Genomic DNA, 23588 nt, shown 5'->3' on the forward strand with positions numbered 1-23588 from the left:
ACACAGCAGATTTCTCAGTTTTCCTGTTTCTTAGTAGATTTGTCCATGCTGACTTTGCCCCTGATGGACCCTGGACACAATACCCCTGATACTTTAGATACCCGTCAGCAATTTGGGGCCAGAGATATTAAAAGGCCACGCATCATTTAGCAAAACCACAACTTCCTTCTTCATCATTTTGAATGGAGACATTGATTTCAAATAAAAACTCTTAACTGACTGGCTTGATTTTTTGTAGTCTTGGTGTTGACAGTGAGTCTCGTCCAAAGATGACAGCGGTAGAGCTCGGGTATTGCTTGTACAGTACCAAAGGCTCAAATGTAGGTGGATATGATGTAGGTGAATCAACTGGATCCAGATAATTTCTGGAATGCTGTGTTTCTCAGAGTTCCATGTCGTTCCTCATCCTGATCACTTCACTTTCTCACCATCTACAAAATAAGCCACCCACCAACATGCATCCCACCTCCAGGAAACAAATAAATAATTGGATACTGGCCCCGTCTGTCTGCTCTGTCACTGCCTTTTTCTCTTGCCAGTTCTTTGTATTTTTGCCTTTACCAGCTCTTCTTTCTGAAGGCATAACACCACATTTTAATAGGAAAATTAATAAATAAACACTCAGAATGAAAAATTTGTGGGAATGAGATTAAATACAGCTAATTGATTTGTTAATGAAATCTTCCTGAAAAAAATCCAGGGTTGTTCAAACCCTTTATCTGTGATTGCCAATTTACAGAAAAAAAATGACAGACATCAGTTTAATTCAGGCAAGAGATGATGGGCACCTTGGAGACAGACAGCAGCTCCTGGAGAAGGAAAGGAAAGGTTTATCCAGCTGTTGACGGGAAGGACCAAGAAAGCTCTCTCAAGATTTGTGAGGTTTAGCTCCCAAACACAGCAGAACTTTGGCATCCTGCAGTGCCTAAAAGCCCAGAGCCCCACAGCTTGGTTTAATTCTGCACCAGCCATGCTCAGAGCAAGAATGTTGTGTCTATCTGGCAGGTAGGGTCCAGTGCCTTGACCTGATAGGCAGAATCAGAAAGACCTGGTGGGTTTTACTTCATGGTTGCAAGCAGCAAAGTGGAGAAGATTTGTTGGTGCAGCTCCACAGGCCACATCCTTCATGCACAGAGAAGCTTCTTGGCTTATTGTGAGATTTTGGCATCTTTTGTGAAATCTGCTGATGTCAGGACACCACAGCTATGGGTATTGTGCTTTTAATCCCCACTCAACCAAAATTCAGTCCCCTGGTTGAACTTAACTGCTGCAGCCACATTTAAATTTTTTTTTTCTCAGGTCTCATCATGGCCAGCATATATAATTCAGCTCTATGCAGAGCTAGAAAGGGGCTATTAGCAGCTTAAATCTTATTTATGCACTAATACGAAGGCATATGTAGTATTTATGGGATGCTTAATCCCTGTGCTAACCCTCTGCACAGAAGCAGGCTGAGCTAAGCAGCACAGCTTTTACGACAAAGGAAAGTCTAAAGCTTACAGCTTTTATGACAAATACTGTCAGCAACACCTATTTCTTCAGCTCTGGGAGTTCCTACTTCCTTCCGAAGGAGAGAAGATGAGGAAGGAGAATGAAACAAAGGTCCTAACCCTCCAGCCTTTGATCTGGATGAGATTAGATCCTGCTGTAAATTTAGGACAAGCCTTCAGAGATGTGTGGTGATTTCTCAGAGCCTGGTTGTGGTTTCACAGCAGCACTGTATTCTGGGGCCTTGTGCTAGTCAGTCAATGCCGACCAAGAGAGACTCTCCCACAACAGCATTCTGTAGCCTAGGGCTCTTCTCTGAGGGTGCTTTGCTCTTGCATTGCTGCTTGTTGGTTTGTTAATGTACTCACTATGCACGTTTCCCTTGATTTGCTTAAAATCATAGAATGAGAGAATGCTAGTACATTGTAAATAAACAAAGAAACAAACAAAAAGCCCACCTCCAAACCAGAAATGTTTCTAAAAGAGTAAATTTTCAAGCACTCTACATCATTACATTTTCAAGGAAGCTTGGGAGAAGAAATAACACACACTGGAAAAAATTCCTTTTCATGGTAAAAGCTACTCTTCAGGAAGTCTTTTCTGTGTAGACTGTTGGGAGAGGGTGGATAGGGAAGAAACATGCAAGTCTCAAGAAAATTTTCCAGTAGATAATCAAATACATGGCCTATAATTTTTTATCATCATGGACTTCAGATATGTGATTTATTCACCAATGTAAAAAATAAACCAAACCCCAAACAAGGATAAGTCCTTTTCTGTAGGTCTGAAAAATATTCACTGATGCAGATCACTAATTTTCAACAATCCTAAAAAACTCTGTCTGTATGGAGCATTTATTCCTCTCTATCAGAAAATGTAGAAGGCTGAAGAGGAAACAAAAGTTAAACCAAACCATTAAAAAATACAGTACTGTGACAGATTTTATTTCATTTTGATCGATACTACATGCTTACTACGACTAGGAACAAACATGCCTTTTTTTTTTGGTTTGTTTTAGACTTTTATAATTTTTTTTAACCTATATTAAATGTTGACCTAAACTTTGCTGTGCCTAGGAAATCTGGCTCAGGAGTTAACTGCAGGAATTTTTATTTAAATAGATAAGCATTTATGTTTGAAAATAAGACAAAAACAGGTGAACAGGAAAATTAAATTACAAATTCAGTTCATACAAATATCTCTTACACTATGTAATAAATCCTGTTAATTAGCTGAGGTCTTTTAAAAATTCTTAAAATACTTATGAAACATTATTTACAAATTATATAAATAAAATCTAGGCCACTTAAATTAACCAATACAACAAAAAAGTCACTTTTTTGTATGGTATGTACTAAAAATGTTTTTGTTTATTGATCATAACCCAGTTTGCAGTATAAAATGTTTGTTCACTTACATCAAAATGGGTTCCAATAGAAGGAAGGAAGGTATTGTTTCCAGAAGAAAGCAATCAATATAATAAATGCTTAAAATCAACTTCTTAATGTTCTGTTCTGCACCACTTGCAGTCATTTTTAGAAGTCCCTTCTACACTATTTGTCATTTGAACAGCTCATCTCAAAACAGCAGAGACATGGTTTTAGCAACAGGAAAATACTCAGTACATTGCTCACACATCACAAAGACCTTACCGGGAGGGCGAGGCAGAGAATGGAATGTCAGTGGCCAGCACAAGCCTTTACAACATTTAACTTAAAAGGCAGCATTTATAGAACTAATCACAGAATATACACATCCTGCACTCAACAGCAATCAAAAGGACTGGAAAATATACATTTAGGAAAACAAGACTGATGATTTTCCATTACCTTTGTTAAAATTAATGCTTTGCTCCTTGCCTTTTGTTTTAAAACCAGCATTGACACCACCAACAACTATAACTACTTCTTTCTTTAACATAATATATGGCAGGTAACTACTATTCTTGAAAAATGTACAATAAAAGGTGAGAAACCACTGAACTTCCTATGCAGACACATGAAAATATAAAGCCATATAGATTCCAAAGTGCCATGAATACCAAATTCAAGTGATGGTTTATAGCATGTAGGAAAGAAACTAAATGAAACTTGCTCTATGGGTTGCTGAGCCCTTCAGCTGTATCCTCAGTCTCTCCTTTGGCAGCTTTGGTGAGAATTTCCATCCATTTCATTTGCAGCTCTTCATCTTCTGCACTGAAATAGAGAGTTTGATGGGACTGGCAAAGCTTAAAAACGTGCTTCAGATCAAACTTCTCACCAGAACCTGGTAAACTGACTTCATAGCCAGGCAGAGGGACTGGACGTGGGCTTCGTCCATCCTAAAGGAGAGAAAACAAACGTAAGGGTTGAGGAGGAAATGCAGTTTGAGGTGGGAGGAGGGTACAGTGCATGGAGCCAGCAGGCACACACTGCAGGAAGCACACAGACGCAGTCCCAGCTCCTCGCTCAGCGCTGCAATGGAGGAAGCGGGACAAGGCAATACCGACTGCTCAGCTTAAACCAGCAAAAAGCAATGACCTAGTGGTGCTTCATTCTTACTTCACTGATTTCCTTTCACAGTAAATATGGCCAGGGATTTTCATATAATTTCATGTAATTTATGCGTGTGCCTTTTACAAAACTTCCTCTGCATTAGGTACAGGCAACGGGAGCCAGCCTAGAAGAGTTTGATGTTGTCCCTTTTGAACATCATGGGATATTTTGTAGGATTGGTTAAAAGGAAGCAATTAAGCAAAGCTGGACCCTGTGAGATACCAAGGCAACTAAAGGGCAAGGGAAATGTTTTTGACAGAAAAGACAATTTTTGATTTTCAGTAATTTATGATGCTTTTGGGAGATGTAAAGAAAACCAGTGCTCAAATTCTTGACCATGCTTTCAAAGCCAGATTGACTCACAGATCTAAGGAGCAATACAGCTCTCTAACAGTCACATCTTGAGCATCAACCAACTCCTTTCCTAATCTCTCAAGAAAGACATATTTTAGCAAGGCAAGGTGTGCCATAGCCAAGCAACCTCTTCAACTGGTCCCAGCAAAGTGTTTCTAAAGATGAGTCCCCAAACTGAAGTCTGAATCACATAGGCATCAAGCATCTGTACAAAGCTGCCACCTTCTGTAGCAGCTGCTTGTGTTGCAGCCCCATACCACAGCTAACAAAGCATCCCACAGAGAGGTGGCAAACTCATTCTTTTGTCAGCCCATACCAAATGCAGATGACTTGGTAAATCTGGAAGAGGACCAAAACTCTGAGAACAATGGTCAAAAAAGTTGCCTACTTTTTCCACATTTTGTCTAAAATAATTAAAGTATCAAAACTGCTCACATTAATGCAGACACATACATGAACTAAATTGGCAGGAAATACAGTAAAAAATGTATCACAGTTAATTAATAGTTTATCAATACAGGCTTCTTGATTTATTCATCTATTGCTTGTTATTGTCATGCAAAAATGCCAGAGTCCAATTGTTTGAAGATCAAGCACTGTTCAACAAGATTTAAGGCAGCTTTAGACTAAACACTAAAGTTACACTCAGTTCCCATTTGAGTGTAACTAGTTGTCCTAAATGCAGCACAGTTTCTATTCCCTGAAACCACAGCAACATCCCTAAAAACAGGAAGGTCTTGCCCATGCAGAGGAACTGGCATGTACAGAGCAGCTCCTGCACACGTGGCGCTGTTCAAGCAAGCAAACACAAGACTGATGAACACAAATGCACAAGAGCACATGCATGCTCAACCATGCCTGTTTCACTGGTCCTGGTTTGGAAGAGCAGACATTTAGACTTGTCAAATGGAAAATTGTAGGTTGCCCATGACAGTGACAAATGATATTATTTGTAGCCACAAAGTGCACTGTAGGAGCAAATTGATGTTTGAATTGTATGTGTTGCACCTACCCAACATGTGCAGACACAGGCAAATTAAGCAGTCTGCCTTTGGTCTCGCATCCTCCCTTAATATGCTGCCCTTGACACTTTGTCTGTACCTGCCTGATCCAAAAGGAAGGGATTTACATTATCTCTGAAAAGCTGTACTACTGAGAGGTAAAGGTGAAGCACTTGGCCCTGAGGAACACCCCACCCCCAGTCCAGACTTGTCTTTGGGACCAGCAGCATCCGTGCATGTCCTTTGCCGCTGAGCCCTTCCCTCCTACCTGAAGCCCAGCAAATCCAGCAGCTATTATGCACCCATGAGGAATTCCAGCCTTAAACTGAGTATGTAAGTAGGATTTACAGGCCTTATAAGAGAGATGAAATTCATGTTTTTAAGAGCCTACAGGATTTGGCTGGTTGGACTGTATTTAAAAAAATATTTCTCTGTGCAACATAGTACAACTGCAAGGTACTGGTATTTCATCAAAGCAAAATACCCAGTGATGAAAGAGCTTCACTTTAGGGCTGATTACAATAATTTTCCTCAGATAGTGTGAGTGATAGATAAAAATATAGTGGATGTGTAACACTGTCAGCAATCACATGCACTGTGCACTCATCCTGGCTCTCAGCGGCACAACACAAATGGGTTATTTGCCTAGGTCATTAGAGCAGCATGTATTTATTGTTTTGTTACAGCCATTGCAGCATCCAGGGTTTAAGATTTGGGAACAGAATACTCAGTGCCACCAGACAGGCAGTTCTGTTTCAGGCACCCCTGCATACAGACATGCCTCTGGCACTGCACAGTTCTTTGCAGTGTATAAGCCTTTGGACAACAATGACCCACCAACGGCATTATCCACCTCCTACTTCCAAGTGGGCTTAGAAAATCCATGGTTTTTTCTACCCAAACTCTACTCTTTATCCACTCATGATCTAACCCCAACCTTACACAAGTCATCGAGAGACTCCTGTGATCTTCAGAACCATAAAAGGGCAAGCAGAGTTTACTGTAGGGCAAGGTAAAGCTTCTACTAAACAGGATCAACAGGCAAGCAAAAAACCCCAAACTTCTCAAAAAACCCTGAGGTCAATTTCAAACTTAGCTACTCCCTTATTTTCTAAAAGTAAATCACATTTACATGATGAATGGAAAATTTCTCTTCTTTATAAAGCAAAATTTTCTCTTGGATCAAGCCTGACCTGATAGATATATAAATATAGCTATATATCTGATATATACATAAATATAGCTAATGTACTAGTACAGCTCTAGCTATACTAGTTTTACCCTTCATATTTCTTCAAAATCCATTACTTTTTCAGCTATCCTGGAAGCCTTTGCACATCTCACTCAGGTAAGTTCATGTCAGAGCTTTGCAAATAGCTGAGCATTTTACAAGGCCAACAGGGGCACACGGTCCAGGTGGAGCCCTTGAGAAGACTAATTTATCTTAAAACTGCTGCTCCTTACACTTGAAGTGGCCTTTGCTTATAAGTAAACTCTTATAATTTCACTGAGATGAGCACGACAAACAGCTGTACAAATTGTGACTCCATTTGAGGACAAATCAAATTCATATGATTCCCAAACCTAAATAAACTGGGAAACCTGATGTGTGAAGTCTTATGCAAGACTTGAACTGTGAACACTCAGGAGATTAATTCATTCTCCTGGAACAAAAGAGTAAAAAGAGCAGTTTTCTTGCTATTTTAAATCTGTGAGTCAGGTTTGTACCTGCATTGGCATCCCTTCTTTGGCATGAGGGCCAGGGGCGCAGAGGAAGAAGCTTTCACTGTATTCAAAGCTCCAGATTCAGCTTGGTTTGCTCCTTCTTCCCAAGAGGCAGCTATTCTCTATTCTTTCTGTTCTTCTTAACAACAATCCCCCAACTTTCAAACTTCTACAGTCATGCTCTACTCTATGTTTCAAGAGTTTAATAGTTTTGTTGGCAATATTATTCCCAAAAGACACATCTCAGGCCCTGAAATGCTTCTTTGCAGGTCTAAAGAGGTCTGTGAGATCCACAGAGGTGGTTATGCAAAAAAGAACTATGCCTGGGAAAAGAATATTTAAGCATATGAGTGGCTCCCAACTGATTCCAGACATTCAGACACCAGTAATGAAGCTCTGGAAGAGATTTTCCCCTGAATTTTAGTGTATCCTGTGTAAACCAGAATTAAGAAGAATGTTGGATTAATATCAAGAAATAGAACTTCCTGAATTTTTTTTGCAGTTGGATGCAAATTGAAATATACAAATGGGAATGGCAGGCTCTTGAAGAAAGGAATAACTTCTTGTTTATAGTCCCATTTCTGACAGTAAATGCTGGTTTTGGAATGTAAGATAAACCTTGTTCTTTTGCTTTCTTGATACTTTATTGGGAGAATTCTCTCACCCCTGAAATAGTTGAGGACACTAACCTCTAAATTTAACTGTCATAAAATTGACAATCAGTGCCTTTGGCACCCTTTTTCCCTAAAAAAATAGGATCTCACTAATAATATCAGCAGAGGCTCAAGATCAAATTTGGCAGGACATGGACAAAGTACACAGCAACTGAAGCAGAGAAGTTTCCCCAGCTTCCATCTGTGGTTTTGCATGACTGTCAGGTGGGGCCTGCAGAATCATCACTGAGTTTGCACTGAGTGCGGGTGATTTATGTCCATGGATTATTATTTGTGCTGTAGTGCAACAATCGGTTGGGCAGTAAGAGAAATTCTCAATCATACTGTGTAAGGGGTGTTGCTTCCTCCCAACCTCTCCCCCCACCACCTCTTAGATGACACATGTTTCTGTGTGAGGAAGGCTAAAGAATTTAAACTTCTCTCCCTCTATTCCCACTCTCCTTGCCCAAGTGTGAGGCAATCTGGCTTGCTTGTGTGGATGCAGGGCTCGCACTGGCCCTTGGCTGAGCACATCTTGCGCATCAGTTGAAAAAAGCTGCTCTCTCTGCTTGGCTTTTGAAAGCATTGTTCCTTTCTCCAGACCCTGGCTCCAGAGAAAGCCAGGCTGTTTGACTGAGGCTGTTTGCTTTTCCAATGTATAATTTCAGCCACGCTGTCTGCAGGACAAATTGGAGGCTTACCCATTGCGGGGCTGGAACCACAGATGGAGCCAAGGGGCATGAAGCTCCAGATTCAAGCTTTCAGCCTTCGGGAGCACTATGTTTCAAACATGACACAAACTTTCTAAAAGCCAGAGGTGCTCCTGCTGACAGGCTGCAAAATGAACACAGCTCTAACGACAAGGTGTAGTATTTGTCAATCAGATAAAGGGTGAGCTTTACTCTGAAATGCTTTATAAAATCACAGGGAAAATTTATTTCCTTGACTGATCCTAGCCACAAACAGATGCTAATAAAAAGAAAACCTTTTTATCGCTACAACTACAGCAAGGTAATTGCTGGCTGAATTCAGTTCCATTACTACTTCCATCCCACAGAGGAGATAAAACAAAGCTGTGTATAAATGTGTCAAATGCCAAATGCAAAACTGGATATGGGGAATCTCCTTTCAGCATTGTTATTCTTCAGTGCTAAGGAAGCATGAGAGATATTCTGGTTTGGATATAGATGTTTCTATCCCTTGATTTTCATCACACACAAATGCTAGTTAGCTTCAACAGTACATTTAGAGACAAAAAACTTTTATAAATGTCAGTATTTCCATTAAAGATAAAATCCCATGATGCTATGACAAGGAGCTTTATAATTTTTCAGGCCGAAGAACATCTACATTTTCACAAATTCCCCTATCTCATCAATCCAGAACTAGGTTTAAAAAAAAAACGCCTGAACCAGCAGCTACAGCAATTGCAATATCCAGCCTCCTTTGCAGCTCTATATATTTAACAGGAAAGTGCTTTCCCTAATGACAGCTTAATATAACCTTTGATTACACCTGTATAAAAGCTTAAAAAAGCTAAAGCATAACCTAATTATCCTTGTTTTGTCCTCTTTTTTTAAAAAAATTGAATGAAAAAGCAATGAGCTTTAATATTTGCTCACAATGGTATCAGCAGTAAGTACAGATAACAAGGTGTAACCTAAAATCTCTGAGGCTTTGTGCTATCCAGAATAGGAAATTCAGTTCTGTTGTTGAAACCAAGCCAAATCCTTTGACCCATTTCTCAGCTCGACATGTTTAAACTTATGCTTTTCTTTTTCTGTGTGTTAGCCCTCATGAATGCCATCTCACCTGGCTGCTTCCTTGCAGATACAGAACAAGAGGTTCACTCTTGGGGATGGTCACCCACATTTTGTTCCAAGTCTTCCCTTTTTCAAGGAACTGGAGGTAGCTGCTGAAGAGGCTGTTTTCAGCCACAAGGATGCTTTGCTTCTGGATGATGGGGAAAAAATTAAACAGAGCTGTTTCCATTTATGTTTAAGTATGCAAAATACTTAAAATTAAATATAAAATACTCAAGTGGTGCAGAGTCAAATAACACTTGAGGGCAAATGTTGGGTAGGCCAAAACCAAATAAGAAATTAATAATTATTATATACAATTAAGAAATAGCATAATTCCATGCAACAGAGGCAGAACCACCATTCCCAGCAGACATGAAGCTAAATTCAACTTCCACCCAGTAAACTGAAAATGGTAATTAAGATGATGCACCTCATTTCTTGCTTAGCAAAGTAGGCTGGGAGATGACTTCAAATTAATGCAAAGGGTTTATTAACAGAACCTCTTGTGGAGTCAAATCAGAGTGCAAAAAAAAAAATAAATGGAAGAAGCAAAGAAAATCAAAATTCCTGTTTGCATTAGGATTTACACAGAAGCCTTCCAAAGATTTCTGGCAGCTGCTAATAACATTTGTTAAGTGGCAATCTCTTCAGATTCTACTGAGCTTGTTAAGAAAGTTTAATGTAAATAGAAGGGAAAGAAAAAGCCTGACTGATCTTTTCTTTCTATACCCTGGCTTTCTTGCATTTTACCTCATCCTTTGAAGATTTAACAAAAAAACTAGCAGCCTGAGTAGAGGAGGGAAAAATTGATACTTGTCCTTGGGTTTTTACAGCATTTTGTTGTAATCTGCTTTCTGAAGTAAAGCCATGGGTCCCATTTCATTGGTTTGCCTCTCAGCTTTCCAGATCAACAGGGCTCTCTCTTCCTGTGTAGGTGCAGGTTTGCACTGAAATAGTGCTGCAAAGTTTGTCATGAGATATCACAGGCTGTATTGGCACCCATAAAGAGCTCACAATCTGTAGTCACAGCTGGAGCATATATCACAGAACCACAGAATGGCTGGGGTCAGAGGGACTGTAAAGACCATCTCATTCCAACCTCCTGCCTATCTGATACCATATCTGAAGGTTTTGATGGGGTCAGCTTCCAGATCCAGAACTGTTACTGCACTCTGCAGACCTGGCAGCTCATGCCACGGGGGACTTGTGGCTTTACCCCACCCTATTGCTGAGATCTTGGACGTGTTTAGGTACAAAACTGTCAAAGCCCCCAAGCAACAGAGTTGCTACATGGAATTAAAAGTGAAAAAACAGATCTCATTTTTTGAAAAGTTACTATGCACTGCTCAAGATTGGAAATACACCATAATAAAAAGAAGTCAGAGGGTTTTCCTTTTTTTTGTAAGTTGGGAAGCTGAAGCTTAGCTGCCAAACCTGTATGCATCCATGTGTGATCAGCATCCTATGATGAATGCTTACCATCTACAAACAGCATCCAGGCTGCAAGCGTGTTCAATAAGATTTATAGGTCAGAGGATTAAATACCATGGTGGGGCAGAAAAGAAAACTAATTTGATTAGCTTTTACTAAATACACTAAAAAACAGAGAGAGTCTCGCAAGGTTTCTTAGCCAAAGACTGTACCTCTGCAGCTAGTCTTTTCTTCTGTTCCCCAGCTGCCTCCACGCCGGGGCTGCAGGGGCTGGCTGGGAGCTGCAGGAAACACTCCTTACACACGCGGTTATGGCGGCTGTTATCTGCAAGGGGCTTGAACTCAGAGCATTTTGCACAGATCACCTGCAACAGACAGGTGGTGCTTAATGGTGTCATGTTTAAAGCACAATCCTTTATCAAAGAAATTGACTTACAGAATGGTTGTTAGTAAAGCAAAATTCAATGAAAGCTAATGTAAATGTAAGATAGAGAGACCAATAGAATATTCACTATGTCTACCTCCATTAATAATTAATGTGCTTGTGATCCCATGCCATATACCAAAATACCAAATTAAGGAAAACTTATGTCTTTGGGGAGATACTGTATGACTAACATCATGCAAGTTTGCTTTTCTTGCCTTTTCTTACAAGCTTTTATAAGTCAAAAAGAGCTTAAGTTGACAAAGCAATTAGTGCTTTTTAATGGTCTAAGAAAGACTCATTTTCAGAATGAAAGTGGCTGACACTCCTCATCAATCAAGGACATCCTGGAGAACTGAGTAATCCAGAAAGTACCAACTATTTTAAGAACATAGTCCAATATATTATCCATTAAAAGTGATTTGTCTATCCCAGCTGCCAACAGCATGCAATAGCACATTGGGCCCAAGGAACCAGTGCTTGGAAACAATGCTGGATCTTCAGCTCCAGAACCTGTTTTCGTGCTAAAAATTTGTCTCTAATACACCTGCTCCAGGGAGACAAACTGTCCCCAGGGTGTCAGCCTGATGGACATCCATTCTGACTTTCTGTACAATAATAACCAAAAACCCACAGCACACATATATGTTGTTATATGGTTCACTGTTTACTATATATTTACTATATGAAGAAGACTGCCTTAATTCAGGCAGTGTTACCCAAACAAAAGCAAGGCAGCATTTTTAGCAACATGATAGTCTTTCCTTCAGAAAAATTAACTTCTTTCATTCGAATGCTATTGCCACACCACAAGGCATTGCACAAAAAATGGTGATTTAATGATAAATTATTCATTTTGTATTTCTTGTTATCTCTTTGTTCCTGGGGGAAAGCCATTATTTCATTTCTCTAGTGGCACTGACTTTGCAATGGGATATTTTAAACCCCCAGAAATGTATTTCATGATTTAATAAAAGCAAACCCAGAAGACTGAAAATCCCAACTCTAGGGTAGAAATGCCTCCTCCACAATTTAATTTCAGTTGCTAAGACTGAGGTTTCCTTTAACACCTTAACTATACATTTAGATCTCTCTGCAGCTGAAAATTTATCTCTACTTCAAATCACTAACATTATTTAAATAACATTACTCTTAGTTACATTAGGAACACTGAATGAGGTTTCAAATAATTTTGCAGAAATCCATCTCATCTTGGGCATAGTTGATTTACAGAAAAAAAAAAGGGAATTCAGGCACTGATAAATGGCTCTAGGGGAGGTGGCTAAGGGCCTTCAGTAACCCAGCCTCTGGGATGGATTTTCTTTGGTTTTTCAAGCAGGAGGAAAACACTTTTGCACAACATTTCTTTAGGGAAAGAAACGCAGAATCACAGAGTGTGCTGAGTGGGAAGGGACCCACGGGGATCACCAAGTCCAGCTCCAGGCCCCACAGAGGGCATCCCCAAGCATCACACCCTGTGTGCCTGAGAGCGTTTTCCAAAATCTCCTGGGGCTCTGGCAGATTTGGTGCTTTGACTGCTTCCCTGGAGAGCCCCTTTCAGTGCCTGACCACTCTCTGGGGGAAGAACCTCTTTCTAACATCCACCCTAAACCTCCCCTGACACAACTTCAGGCCTTCCCCTTGGGTTCTAGAAAGAGATCACAGAAAGAGATCAGAGTCTGCCCCTCCTCTTCCCCTCAGAGAAAGTTGTTGACCCCAGTGAGTCTCCCCTCAGCCTCCTCTTTTCCAGGCTAAAGAGAAGAAGTGCCCTCAGCTGCTCCTCACATGGCTCCACTTTGCCATCTTCATTGCCCTCCTTTGGATGCTCTCTAGTAGCTTAATACCATCTTTAATATTGCATGTTCAGCTGTTCATTTTAGCAGAGCTGCTGTCTGGGTGAAGTGAGGCTGTCTAAAGGCCATTGTTTCTGCAAACAAACTACAACTCCCTTCCCAGATATATGCCCATCCCCACAAAAAGCACCACCTTTCTTTCTGTCCACTGAGGCATTGAATTTGCCTTTAAACTGGCACAAACCAGGACCCTTGCACCAGTTTTGCTGCTTTCCCCCGTGATATCCAGAGAGTAAAGCAAGTGGAAAAACCTGCTCTGTCAATGACTTGCCATGAACCAGGATGTCTTTTAGTCCCTGTACTGATAAAACAAAAAATTGTCTTCTCTGCAGAAGAAACCCAAGAGCTGAGGGTGCCGGGATACTTACAGCCCCACACTGCTTACAATGGTGCCGCCTCTTTGTGATGGAGTTGAAGCTCTCGCTGCAGCTCTTACAAGACTGTTTCTCTTTGTCTCGCTTGGATTTGGAAGATTTCCTAGAGGAATCACTCTGAAATTAAAAGTACAAGTATGTGATTAAAAAATAATGGCCACATTGTTCGTAGATCCTCTTTGGGGTTCACACCATTTTGGGAAAGAATTTGCATGACTCTGCTGCTTGCCTTAGCTGGGGGGCTGGCTCAACCATCAGGCGTCTCGGGCAGACATAATGTAGTCTCAGCCCCTTCTGCCCACTCATCTCCTCACCACCACAGAGCAATCTCCTCTCCCTGTCTGTCAGCGCAGAGGTGGAGGAATGGTCAAGGTGGGCACCTCAAGAAAACTTCTCTTCCAGCACTCATCCCTTCCTTTTTCAAGGTGCATGTTGACTTTGTGGGTGCGCTGTAAACCTCCCTCTCTTGCTGGGAAGGAGGTGTGAAGATTTGGGGGAAAACGGCTTGACTGAAGAAGGAAATGGTATTAGGAGTGGACTTTGCACCACCCAACTTCAAATGCTTAATTTAGAAGTTTCCTTAGTCTCCCTCCCAGCACAAGATGAAGCATAAGGCTTCTCAGGAAGGCAGGGACACCTCTGCCAGGGCCCTGCACTCTCTGGGACCTGCTGTCTAGGTGGCCAGGCAAGGTTAGCCTCTAAATCCAAGCCAATACCTAAAGTCACTCAGCAAACCTTATTGCACAATTTCCTGATAAATTGAATAGCATTACTGGATCCAGCATAAACTGGACTTCCCATGCCTGGACGTGTTTAAGGCCAGGTTGGATTCAGCTCTGAGCAACCTGGTCCAGTGGAAAGCATCCCTGCTCATGGTGGAAGTTGGAACGAGATGATCTTTAGGGTCCCTTTCATCCCAAACCATTCCATGACTCCACGATTAACATGCCAACGTGCAGATCACAAAAATACAACATGTCGTATAAAGATGTCTTTAAGTGTTTGAAGAATGCCAGCAACACTTCACAGTATTTCTCAACATTGTCAGAATACAGTGAGAACAGAAGAGTTTGAAACATTGCATTGTAGCTGCAGAAAAAAATAATAAAAATGAAAAAGTCTTTATTACTTGGCAAATTCCAGAGAGCTATTATAAAAGAAAGACTTTTTCAACAAAATGTTATTTAACTACTGACACTGAGAAAGAATTTTTAAAAAATCCCTTTCCATTCCTGTGAAAAAGATGAGACCTTCCTGCACTGGCAATGCCCTCATGCCACCCAGTGATGGCTCAGGTGACTTTACCACAGACTCGTCACACATGGTCTGAACAAAGGGGCTTTTGTAGCAAACAAGGATACGCATTGTAACTCACATTGTTCACCCTAGATAAATTCAACAGTCACTTTGCAACAGTGTCACTTATTACACAAGCTACTTTATTTGCTGCTGATGCCTTTTAAATGAGGTGCTAACACAGAGCTACCCTTGCTTCAGCATCTTGATAATAATGAGCTTGAATAATTGCCATATTTCTCATCTTTCTCAATATACCCAACTCTCTTTTGAAGCTGCTAAGTCTGACAGGAAAAAACACTCACATAAAATTTGTTCAGAGCCAGGATCTACTTCTTTCAGACTAGGCTGTTTTGACTGCTAATTTGCTTTTACTCTACTGCATTTAACTCTCTAAATCTTGACAGTTTGCTTGAATTTTAAAATTTTGGTGGAAAAATAGCATATATCCCAGCAAGAGGTACAACTCATGTGACTGCAAGATGAAGGCCTGTGGCAGGCCGTCCTAGGTGAGCAGACATCTTGAACTCAGTGAACTATGCAGCCTCCATTTGCTTCTGAAATGCAGGGGAGAATCACCAAAAAGCTGGTAGGAGCAACAAGGAAAGCAGGGGGCTTAGGAGGCTGCTGTTACCATTATTTATTACTTGCTATACAGTCGGAGAATCACGCAGTCCCAGAATGGTTTGGGTTGGAAGGACCTTAAAGCCCACCCAGTGCCACCATGCCATGGCAGGGACACCTCCCCTGTCCCAGGTGCTCCAGCCCTGCCCAGCCTGGCCTTGGGCACTGCCAGGGATCCAGGGGCACCCACAGCTGCTCTGTGCCAGCTATTTCATTCTGTCTGGGCTAGCAGGTAGAAATTCAGCCCCAATGTTGTTCATGTGACCCATAAATACAGTCTGATGAGACTCTAACATGAGCAGACACTTGAGCTACAAAGCAGTTTCAATTCTTTTCCTTCTCATTATTCTCTTACAGGTGTATTTTCCATTTATAAATTAACTACCTGGAGCAACCCACAATGGGCTTGCAATCAGCAAGTGTTTCTGGAAGTGCTAACTATAAGTGAAAAATAATTTTAAATTATATAACAGATTTTGTACTTTGTATCTTTTAGTTTGTTTCTCTGCATGCCAACATTATATTGGCAAGATTATGTGTAAGACATTTTAAACACAGGCTCACATTTCCTCCTGCATACAGAAGTCTGAGCATAACCTGCCCTAGCAGTGCAGAGCAGCAAGAGAATTCAGCAAAGAGGTACCGTGACACAATAGACAAGCAGGTGATCCTTCCTGCAGCAGGACTTCATTGTCTGGTTATGCAAGCGTGAACGAGAATGCTGAAGAAAACGCCAGAAGCCCCTCAGGCAGGCTGGGGAGGCACAGGAAGGAGCTCCCAGTGTGCTGGCCACCACTACCACCGAGTGACCACAAAATGTATTGCTTGTGCTCTCACTGAGCGGCACTAAAGGGATGCCAGCACCAAAAATTCATATTTTCTGAACCTGCAACTAACATTTTTATTAATTATTCTCTTGATATTATTCATTTTTAGCAAAATTAGAGCCCCACTAAAAAATTTGGGGTATTTTTGTCTTTTTGATCAACTCCATTTTTTTTCTGTCAGGAATTAAATTTTTCTTTAAATACATGATTTAAGGAAAATTACTTAACATATCAAGATATGCTATCATATGTAAATCACTGACACAACAATTTATAATCAACTAAAAAGATACAAGTTTTTTATTCAATTACAAATAAAATCTATATACTTAAAACCACCCCAAAATTTTTATGTAGGCTTGGGGTTTTTTTTAATACTTTAAAATATATTTTTTTCAAAGTAGTTCACTAAATACAGCATCTGCAACACAAGGCACAAAACACTAATCACAAAACTGTAAATAAAGTAAAAATTGTTAAGTGAAAATATTAAGTGAAGACAAAAAAATAACCAGCAAGGAGCACACTAATCACAAACTCTTATAACTTGGTTTTTGTATAGTCAGGTTGCTGGCTTGTTTAACAGCTATGCATTGACACTGTGCACTCTACCAGAAGGTTCCAAGCTTGGCCAGAGGTCTGGAGGTGCTGCTAAATGGCTCCTTAGTTCCTAAAATCATCATGCTAATACATAACATCCTACACCATGTCTCTACAGGTAAGGGTATTTTTGGTGGTTGGTTGTTCTTGTTAAGGCTAATTTTTAGTAAATTCAACTAAGCCTAGGCATTTCCTGAAAATCTTTTATTCTAGAAGAGAGAGATAAGAACAATAAAAAATAGACCTTATTAAGGACTCAAACCCTTGATTGGATTCAGCAGCAGTTATAGCTATTTTACTGAGCAAAATGAATAATATCTTGAAAGTATATTTTGCTTTTGTGGCAGCCAATGTTTTACAGGCCAGAGACATACAAAAGTACTATCATCTCTTCCTCTGCATTCGCAGAAACATGGAAAGCATACTGTGGAAGAAGTGTTATTCAAAATGTGGTTCTGGAATGAAATCCTGAGTTATACAATGCAACAGCATTAATCAGATAGATTTCCTGGTATCTTTTTGCCCTTTTCCCTTCAATCAGTGTAGCTCCCTATCATAATTTAAATACATGCACACAAAGCCAAACAAACAAAAAAAACCCCACCAAAAATCGCCAAAAAACAACAAACAAACAAAAAAGCCCACACAAATCTCCCCCTCTCCAAACCCAGTGCTACAAACTGAAGGAATCAACTCTGATGTGTGTGCAGCATGTATCTATTACCAAAGGAGTTATATTGCTCTAAGAAGTCTATTCATGCTTTGAGGAGAAACGCCCTCACATCCAGCACTCTCAGTAAAGTAATGTCAACTTTCTAACCCAGCAAATTGGTAGAAGAGTTTATTTCCTGGTTTTTGTGACACATCTGAGCAGGATTCAAATTCCCTGATGCTGCAAATGGCAACTAGCTGTGGGTATAACTTAGCCAGGAAACTAATGACAGCACAGCTGAGGCCACAGACAGCAGGATATAAACTCTATAAAACCTATATTGAAGTATGATTATTTTTTCCTGCTATAAACATAACCCACCTCCCAACACAGCTCTGACTAAAGTATTAGCTTCAAATTACTCACCCCTCCTAATGCACCACCACCATCTGCTCCTGGCATTGATTCAACTGAGCTGGTGCTGGCTATCTGAGGAGAAAGAGAATGACACAGAACAGCTTCAACATGGACATTCTTCCTCAAATAGATAGGGAAGGGAAGGGAAGGGAAGGGAAGGGAAGGGAAGGGAAGGGAAGGGAAGGGAAGGGAAGGGAAGGGAAGGGAAGGGAAGGGAAGGGAAGGGAAGGGAAGGGAAGGGAAGGGAAGGGAAGGGAAGGGAAGGGAAGGGAAGGGAAGGGAAGGGAAGGGAAGGGAAGGGAAGGGAAGGGAAGGGAAGGGAAGGGAAGGGAAGGGAAGGGAAGGGAAGGGAAGGGAAGGGAACAAGGTGGGGGTGGTGGGGGGAAGAGAAAAGAAAGAGAGTTTGCTTTCAGCCCGTCAATTCTTTGCTTGTGAGCACACTTTAATTTATAGAATCAGATCACAGAATTATAGAATGGTCTGAGTTGAAAGGGATCTTACAGCTCATCTTGTTCCAGCCCCCTGCCATGAGCAGGGACACCTTCCACTACCCCCAGGTGCACATGTGCTCAGCCATCCTCAAATATGGGGTGGGCTGTGATGTGGATGATTTTACAGATGGCACTGAACTGCCAACCTTCCTCTGGGTGCAACCTGTGCCTGTCCCTTACATGCTGCAGAAAGACAGTGCCAAAGTTTGAAGGACACTTCTCTATTGGAGCCTGCCAGCCACACCAGCAAAAGCTCTGTGAAGGTACTTGATTCTGAGAGGAACAAAATTTACTCTATTAAAACACCACTCCATTAAGTTTCTCTTCTTCATAATCCATTTCAATCCCTAAATAAATGTGAAGTGGCATCTCCATTTATACAGTTATGGAGATGTAAATGTACTAAATACACATAGATGTTTGTATATCTATCTATATATATATTCCTATAGAGTTAATATATAATATTCATATATATATATATGTAAACCATATATATACATTCAATAGCATTCAATAGATATAAAGTGCAAATAAGCTTTGTACATTGAGTACCAAAATCACAGGCTACATTCTAAAAAGAATGGAAAACCACCTTATCTGCAAATGAATTTACAGGGAGTTTGCTAGATTACACAAGGTTTTCAAACTGTTAAATTCTTTATGATAAATTCTCCTGTTATTCCCATAGGTCATTCTTCCTTTGCTGATCAGACAACATCTCTTATTTGAAGATTATCCAAATGGCCAGTGCATTTTGGCACTCTGGCTTCATTTCATTTTAAAGCAAGAAGGTTTAATCTCTGTTTGAGTGGCCAAATTGAAGAGCTATTCATTCTGATGCCTCATTGAGTCTATTTATATTCTAATACAATCAATCAACTCTTTAGAACAAGGAAAGGAGCAAATGCATCCCCTGGCACCAGGGCTGTCCCACCCTAGAGCACTTCCTAAGGGAATATAATTGAATTAAGGGAAGCATCACTACTTAGCTCTAACCAGATATTTCTGCCTCTGCAAAAACCCAGCAACCCTGAGGTGTTCACATCATCTGTTCCTCAGTCCTCTGCAAAGGGGGCTCTTTTCAGTGGAATCCTAATCAACCCAGGGTTTTACTCTGCCTAATAAAATGACATCTCTGTGCTCTGATGGGACTTGGAAAAAGAAAAATGTGGAGGAAAAACAAGATTTGAAGAAGAGCTTGAGAAAACCCCCAGCAAATTTAGGGAAAAGAGTAAATTACTCCAGTTGCCTACTCAGATCCCCTTGTCTGTTTGTCTATTTGGAATAATGGGCTAAAAATCAAATACCCTCTACTCTTACCTGGAAAATATTTCAAAAGGGCTTCCCCCTGTAACATTACCATTACCACTCACACTGTCTCAGAGCTGGTAACAATACAGTTATTGACATGTTTGTCAGAACCACTCAGATCTATGGGGAAAGAAACAGCAGCATCTAACATTCATGATTTAACTAACAGAAGCATTCTCAATCTCAGATCCTAGAGATGTCACTTCCACAGAGCTCAGCTCTCTGCAGCACCTTTCCTTGCCAGCCTTCCAAGACTGCACAAATTGGGTCCATCACCACACCAGGTGCCTCCAGCTCTTCTGAGATGAAGCAGTGGTGAAAGTGGTCCTTTTCCTTGGGAACATTTTTAGATGGTTTTAAAAACACCTTTCACACAGCCTGAAAATGCTGCAGGTGAAAAGGGAGGAACTAAACCACAAAGGAACCCTAAAGCTTTCCAAAAACCCTTCTTAAATTACTGCTGCTACCACACAAGCATGTTCAGAGTTGCATGCACTGGTCATGAACTGCAACCAGTCCTAAGCACCCTAACAGAGAAAATGTATGGCCAATGATGGGAAAAAACCAATGTGACTCTTTTTGCACAGGCTAATTTCTAGTGGCTATTACAGATCCAGACAGGAATCCATGAGTGCATATCCATTTCTTGAGAGAAAAACAAGGGTCACTTTTCCCTCTAAAGTTGCTGCCCAGTGTTCCATAGATGATCTGGCTGGTGGATGCTACCTAGTGCAGTGTATTGCAGTTAGAATGTTCTCAGTATTTGCCCAGTTTTCCTTACAGAAATACTTTACCTTTTTTAACTGACAGCAATTTCTGTCACATTTAGCTGTGACATCAGTTTCAAAGCTGATTATCTAGAGAAGATAATCTCCTAAAAATGCAGGTTAGTATTCTGGCATTAAAGAAATTACAGTACAGACTGCATTAATATCACAGCCAGGGATAAACCAGACTCCTGCTCTGCTTGGCTTTTATGAAGAGTAGAATATAAGTAGGAGGCTACACCATGAACACAGAAGCAAAATCAAATTGAATTTACAAAGTAAGATAATAATAATGAATTTTACCAGACGCTGTGTTTTAATTCCATAGAAAGAAATGTGTTTATTAGTTTACTTATTATTTGGGCTCTGAATGCAGCCTGGCTGTGAATGCAGCCATAAGTTAACTGAAAAATATAGGCATGAATTGACTATTTTCTATTTCTTTTCCCCAAGTATTTTTAGCTGATGAATAGTTCAGGATAAGTAAACTATGCCAGATTCTGAAAATGGCTCATTGCTGGCAGCTATCAGTAGCAGTATTCTAGACTCTATGGAGTGTTGAGATCTTCACTGTCAATCTGACTATGTGGGGAGGAAAGGCATATCCAACATCTCTCCTGAGGCCTCTGGAAAATCTGGCAGATAAAAAAATCCAGATTTTTTATCTGAGTCGAGTCACCAAATCAGTCCTGAATCTCCAAGGAGAGATGTCAAAAATGGTTAGGTACCAAAACAAAAGAACCCCAAGCAAACAATTTAGTTGGCAGGGAATGGGGAAGATAAAAAGCTCCCAAAGTTCAATCTCTGCAGATGGACCTTCTCCCCCTCTACTCCAAGATCCACCACGTCTGAAGTCATAAAAGTCATAGGCAGCACCATATGATATTCCTAAACATTTTGCTCTCTCAAGCCCCATTCTTCTTTAGTTTGTAGCAAATGCCTTTGCTAAGGTTATCACCATCATTTTCAAGTTCAATGGAGAGATACGGTCCTGATGTCAATACTTCTGAAACAAAATTCCTAGCAAACACAGAGTGATACCTTATGGCTGTAGAGAAACAACAAACTTTTAAGACTATATTACATATTCAGTTGAAGAGTATTTTTCTGAAATATATTTACTATCTAGAAGAACAGTATTTCAAGATCCTTTTAAAATGCATAATTTTCCTTCCAAGTCTTTAAAATATTTTAAATAATAATAAAATAACATCGAAGAAATAATCCCAAAATGCATCTCTGATGAGATGGGGAAAAGTAATAAATAATATCTCTTAGGGACACAAATAACATTCCAGACCGCTAAGCACTTATAACATTGAGGAATTATACCTGTTCTGCTAAAAAAAGCCACCAGCCTGGAAAACATGCCTGATGGGTCTCAGGCAATTGAATTGTCCTGGGTAATTTATTCTGTATCTGCACGGCTGACTAACTGTGACTGATACACATTTGAAAGCCAGAGAAATGGAGATTACTGCCCTTTAATGTCATATAAAAATCCAGAACAAGACTCCACTATTTTAAAGTTAGCTGTGCAAGTCTCAACTGCTGGTAAAACTGTTCTGGCAAAGGAGAATGAAGCATTGGTACTTACTGAGGAATCAGGAGGATGCTCCTCCTCTTGTGAAAAAGAGCTATTGAAAGCTCTGAAGGTCTGGCTGTTCTGTTTGTGCTTTTCTATTGTGGCTTGAATGACCTGAGACAAAGATGTCAGCAAAGATAAGAAGCATCACAAAAAAAAACTTCTCTCATAGGAAGATCGGTAGGATTACCATTTGGTGAAAAACCCTTACACTTGTATAAATGAAAGGGAAACTTAAAAGCCTTAAGTGGTGGTGTTAAACCCATTATTGTTTCAGTTAAAAACTAAGACTGCCATCAGACAGTATTTCTACAAGTCAAACTGGAAGAATATACAAGGTCTGGTGCCTCAGTCTCTTCTCATAGTGGGCTTGAGGAATGCAGGGAAGGGGAGCCCAGCTGGAGCCCCCAGATGCTTTCTGGGGCCAGCTGGTCAGCACCAGGACCCTGACTGAGCTCCACACTTCTCCATGAGCAACTCCACCACACTGGCCCACCCAGCTTCCCTGCACAGCCACATTAATTCAGAACCCCAAAATGATGATTTCAACTGCTGCCTGCATGGTGATTGCCCTCCTTATCATTGGTGCTTTGTACTAACATGAATCCACTCCCTCTTCTCCTCTTCTGTCCTGTTAAAATAAAAGCAAAATAGAGAAAACATCATTGTTCTACTTAAAACATTTTCAGTAAATTCAATTCACAGCTTCACAGCTTTATATCCATTAGATTTTTAGCTTTGCTACCCACTATTTAAAAAACACTATTGATAATTATTCACAGCAATTATTACCGAATGCCAAAAATACTTGAATTGTTGACACAGCGGACCCTACAAGCACTACTATAAACACTGCATTCAGTAAAGGCAATCAACACATTTTGACTTAGGACCGAGATTCTCTTACATATCTGTTACCCACCTCTGCTGCTCACCTCATAATTTAAAGCTCTGTCACACTAGCACAGCCTGTAGATCAATTTCACAAACCTTCAAAGACAGAACAAGTATCATACCTGGCTTGCAGTTCCAATGATCTCTTTTTTCCTGTTATGGAAAATGTATGAGCCACATTTTGCTTGGCAATTTCTTGGACCTGTAAAAAGCACATCAGCTTTTTCACTCATTGAACTTGTCTTTCCAACATTTTTAATGACTTACAAATACAGTCATTCTTAGAAATGCTTAGTCAAAAAGACCAATTGGAATAAAGTATAGAAGTAGAAAAAATAAGGGACTGTTTCCATACTTAGCTGTCTTGTGGCAAAACTTGTGTGTCTGTATCACCAATCACACACTTATGGCAGAAGGGGGAGGTGTGCCAGCCAGGGAACAAGGTAAGGCTCTCAATTCAAACATGTCACACAGTCACC

At 40.4% G+C, this 23588-nt stretch overlaps 1 protein-coding gene across 1 annotated transcript in view; it reads right to left on the reverse strand.

The window, feature by feature from the left end:
* Positions 1-1943: 1943 nt before the first annotated feature.
* Positions 1944-23588, reverse strand: part of FGD3 (FYVE, RhoGEF and PH domain containing 3) — a 101342-nt gene continuing 79697 nt past the window's right edge. The window contains 8 exon segments of the mRNA XM_058032077.1: positions 1944-3808; positions 9568-9708; positions 11204-11356; positions 13637-13759; positions 18068-18130; positions 22228-22329; positions 22816-22846; positions 23232-23311. Coding sequence (XP_057888060.1) covers positions 3584-3808; positions 9568-9708; positions 11204-11356; positions 13637-13759; positions 18068-18130; positions 22228-22329; positions 22816-22846; positions 23232-23311 — 918 coding nt within the window. The 3' untranslated portion in view covers positions 1944-3583.

The sequence above is a fragment of the Melospiza georgiana genome, chromosome 11 (genome assembly GCF_028018845.1).
Source record: "Melospiza georgiana isolate bMelGeo1 chromosome 11, bMelGeo1.pri, whole genome shotgun sequence".
Classification (NCBI taxonomy): Eukaryota; Metazoa; Chordata; class Aves; order Passeriformes; family Passerellidae; genus Melospiza; species Melospiza georgiana.